This window comes from Chrysochloris asiatica, unplaced genomic scaffold, assembly GCF_000296735.1.
Source record: "Chrysochloris asiatica unplaced genomic scaffold, ChrAsi1.0 scaffold00224, whole genome shotgun sequence".
Classification (NCBI taxonomy): Eukaryota; Metazoa; Chordata; class Mammalia; order Afrosoricida; family Chrysochloridae; genus Chrysochloris; species Chrysochloris asiatica.
The window spans coordinates 29,923-33,975 of record NW_006408742.1 but is presented as its reverse complement, the minus strand read 5'-3'; the positions used below and the strand labels follow the sequence as shown (position 1 = coordinate 33,975).

General features: G+C 47.6%; 1 protein-coding gene across 1 annotated transcript in view; it reads right to left on the bottom strand.

The window, feature by feature from the left end:
- Nucleotides 1-3,120, bottom strand: part of XXYLT1 (xyloside xylosyltransferase 1) — a 288,436-nt gene extending 285,316 nt beyond the window's left edge. Inside the window, exon 1 of the mRNA XM_006873127.1 lies at nucleotides 2,617-3,120. Coding sequence (XP_006873189.1) covers nucleotides 2,617-3,120 — 504 coding nt within the window. The remainder of the gene's footprint in view (nucleotides 1-2,616) is intronic.
- Nucleotides 3,121-4,053: the final 933 nt, after the last annotated feature.

The following is a 4,053-nucleotide window of genomic DNA, read 5'->3' as shown; positions in this document are numbered from 1 at the left end:
GGAGAAAGATGAGGCTTTCTACTCCCGTAAGGATTTACACCCTCGGAAACCCTGTACAGGGTCGCTATGAGTCGGTTCCGACTCCACGGCACATAACAACAACAACAACATTAACCACAAGGTCGGTGGTCCAAATCCACCAGTCACTCCTTGAAAACTCTACACAGGGTTGCCGAGTTGGAACCAATTTGATGACACTTAACAACAACAATGAGAAGTTACAAATTTTAGTGTGGTTTTTTTTCGGTATGGGAAGATCCTCAGTGAGACTGACTGACACAGTGGCAGCCACATAGCAACAGTTGTGAGGATGACACAGGACCAGGCAGTGTGTCATTCTTTTGTGCATAGAATCGCTATAAATCAGAACCAACTGGGTGGCACCAAACAACAAAGCCTACTTACAGAGTGGCATCATCATCTATCTAATTTTAGATTTTTTCATCATTCCAGAAAGAAACTCCATTTCTGTTGTTGTTGTTATCATTGTTGTTGTTATGTGCCATCAAGTCAGCTGACTCATAATGACCATGTATAGAGTTTCTGAGGAGCATCTGGTGGGTTTGAACCACCTACTTTGTTCTTAGTAATTCAGTACTTCCCTTAGAGCGCCACACCAGGACTCCGAATTTTGTAACTTAGAAGAGTGAGTTTTATGGTTTGTGAATTGTATCTTAATAAGCCTGTTAATAAGGGAAAGAAAGGTTTTCAACATATTATGCCCAATTGCATTTAAACACACTGTGCCATTTAGATTTCTATTTTGTGTGCTTCCGAAGGTTTCAAGGTCTCCTTCCCATCTTGGATACATTCCTTTGAATAAAGGGTTCTTTATCTTTGTCATTCTTAAAAGGTAGTTCCTGGAATGGAACACCATACTGTATTCCAAATATAACAGAATTTGCTAAGACCAAAGAAGGACCATCACTCTCCACTGCAGAGATTCAGTTTGTATTTTTACCATCTCCTGTGGTCATTTTTGGCAGTGCATCACATTGTTGAATAAAGGCTTTGATTTATAAAAAAAAAAAAGTACCATGGACTGCCAGAAGAACAAACAAATCTGTGTTGGAATAAATACAGCCACAATGATCCTTAGAAGCCAGGATAGCTACACTTCATCTGTCATGCTTTGGACATATTATCAAAAGGATATCATGCTTGGTAAAACCGGGGGTGAACAAAAAAGAGGAAGACCCCCAACATGAAGGATCGGCACGGTGGCAAAAGCAATGGCTCAAGCATAGCAACAATTTTAAGATTGGTACAAGACCCGGCAGTGTTTCATTCTGTTGTGCATAAGCTCATTATGAGTTGGGACAGAAGAGAGGTGAGGTTGGGGAGGAGGGTCAGCCAACAGCCCTATTTAGAAATTGGGACTTAATTCTCTAGGCATCAAGAAGCCACTGCAGACCCCTGAACTGTGAAGTTCCCCCTCGTCACTTACGGGCCATAAACACTTGAAACACTATTCCTGCCTCACAGCCGCTGCCTCCAACTTGAATCTCCATTACTTAATATTATCCATGCTGTGGATACTGTGCTAGACTGCAAGGTTAATTTGAGTCACAAGGTCAGCGGTTCAAATCAACCAGCTGCTCCTCAGAAACCTAATACAGGGTCGCGATGAGTTGGACTCCACTTGGAGGCATTTAAACAACAACAAACAACCACTTCTATTGAAAAAATCAAACCTTGGATCCCTTCTATGCAACTACTGGGTCAAAAGGAGGCAAGTAATGTGATCAAGGTGATTCACAGTAAGACAGGAAGCCAATCTGATAAGCAGACACAAGAGGTGAGATGAGATGATGTGGAGAGATGGAGATCCCCCTGATGCAGGCTGATCTAGCCGAAGACAAGGCAGCTAGTTCATCTCTCCCCAGCTCATATTGGTACTTCTTAGAGCTTTCCTTAAGGCCCTGATGCCACAGAGAGTTAAGCGTTGGGCTGCTAACCACAGGTCTTTGAGCTCCTCATAAGGCTGGCTGCTCCAGTAAAGATGCGGCACAGTTTTGTTCTATTTTATAAGGTTACTATGAGTCAGAACTGACTGGATGATAGCTTTGTTTCCTCCCTTAAAGGAACTTGCAGCTTCTTTAAACAGATTCATGACCCTTGAGGGCAACGGAAAAGGCATATGGACAGGATGAGATGGTTCTCACTGGCTAGGTTTGGGCTTGACCAGATCCCACTGAACTAGGTAAAGAGCTGACTGAGAAACCTCCCTGGAACTTTAACACACCAAGCAGCCTCACCAGGCCCGTCACAAACACTTTGTTCAGTGTGACTACTGGTTCTTCCAAAATGACCTGTTCCATCCTCAAAAGTTAAAGATTGATGAGAATGAAAAGAAAAAGGTGCAGACTGAAGACACTGCTGAATCCTGTAAAACTAGCAAAAACCTGTCAGTTCTCCTGAGGGTGCCGCACTTCACGGGGGTAGAGAGAGAAAAGGCGGGCGATCGGTTAATAATAACAGCTCAGCGGTACTACAGACAGGCTGAGCTCACTTTACTCCCGGCACGCCCCCGGCTGAAGTCACATTTCAGGCAGGAACTGGGTAGAGTTTTACAAGTCCTTGTCTTATGAAATCCCCAGCTTCGGCCCCGCTCACCTTGCACTTAAAGCCGGCGGCTGGCGGCAGTAGCTCCCTCAGCAGGGCCTTGGCCACCTCTCGGCTGGCTTCTTCGCTCACGAAGTGCAGATTAAGCACCTCGTGCGCCTCGAACTTGGCGAGGCGCAGCAGCGATCGCAGCGCGATGCGGGCCTTGGCCTGCAGTGCGGCGTTGTGCTCCGCCTTGGTGAACATCATCAGCAGGTGGTAATCCACCGGCCCGGTCCCCCCGCCCTCCAGGCTTTTGGCTTTGGCGCCCGGGGCCGGCGCCGCGGAGCTCCGTGCCACCTCGGGCGCGAACGGCGAGGGCGCGACAGGGGCCCCAGCGCGGGCCTCCTTCAGCCTCTTGGTGGCGCTGGAGAAGGTCTCCCGACCCGAGCCAAGATAGTAGAAGGCACAGACCGCCAGCGCCGCAGCCAGCAGCAGTGCGCAGTAATGGGAGCGCACGGCGCCCAGGCGCGCCATGACTCGAGCACATGGGGACCCGCCTCTGAGTAGACCCATGCGCCACGCGCCAGCAGAACAAACTGCAGCGGAACGCAAGCTGAGACCAGCACCCCAGCAGATACCTAACAGCCCAGGAGACAGGCGGCGGCCATGGCGGGGAGGGGCCAGGCTACCCAGAGCCAATCCTAGGCTGCTGATGCACGAAAGGGCAGGACCAGGGGATGCCAAGCAACCGCTGGGTCCTAGATTCCCGGGGTTAGCCTGCATGTAGCTGTAGCTTTTTTTTTTTTTTTTTTTTTTTTTTTTTGCGTGTAGCTGAAGATTGGCAGGCTACAAAATCTGTCAAATTGGCACTCAGTGTCAAACTACTCAATAAGGTAAGCATGGGATTACTCATGCTTACTAATTTTTCGTGAACAATTTCACGGTTTTTTCTACATCAAAGATTCTGTTTCCAGGGATGTATGGCATGTCTCTCTCCAAACCCAGCACCTTCCCACAGAATCAAAGCCTTATTTCAAATGTACAATCCCTGACAAGATTGTAACCAGTAAGCAAGGTAAGCACAGGCTTACTTGTGATTCAAACCTGTATCTTGCTTACTGGGAACTCCTTCCTGTCCCTGCTGAAGTTAAACCCCAGATACTAGAAAACAAAGCTGATCCTTGAAAGAAATTGAGGCGTCCCACGGATCTTCTGTTAGCAAAAAGATTAAACTGAATGCACACATATAGTAAAACTAGATCTCTGTACACTCCCCCTACCCAATTTTTTGGGGGGGACTTAAATCCTCTCCCCACTCTTCACACTTGGAAGACTAGCTGGGCTGTTGAGTTTAAACAGCAAGCTGCTTTCCCTATTCATCATAAAGTTGTTGTTGTTAAGTGCCATCGAATCGGTTCCGACCCATAGCGACCCTGAACAGGGTTTCCGAGGCTGTAAATCTTTACAGGAGCAGAAAGCCTCATCTTTCTCCCGCGGAGCAGCTGG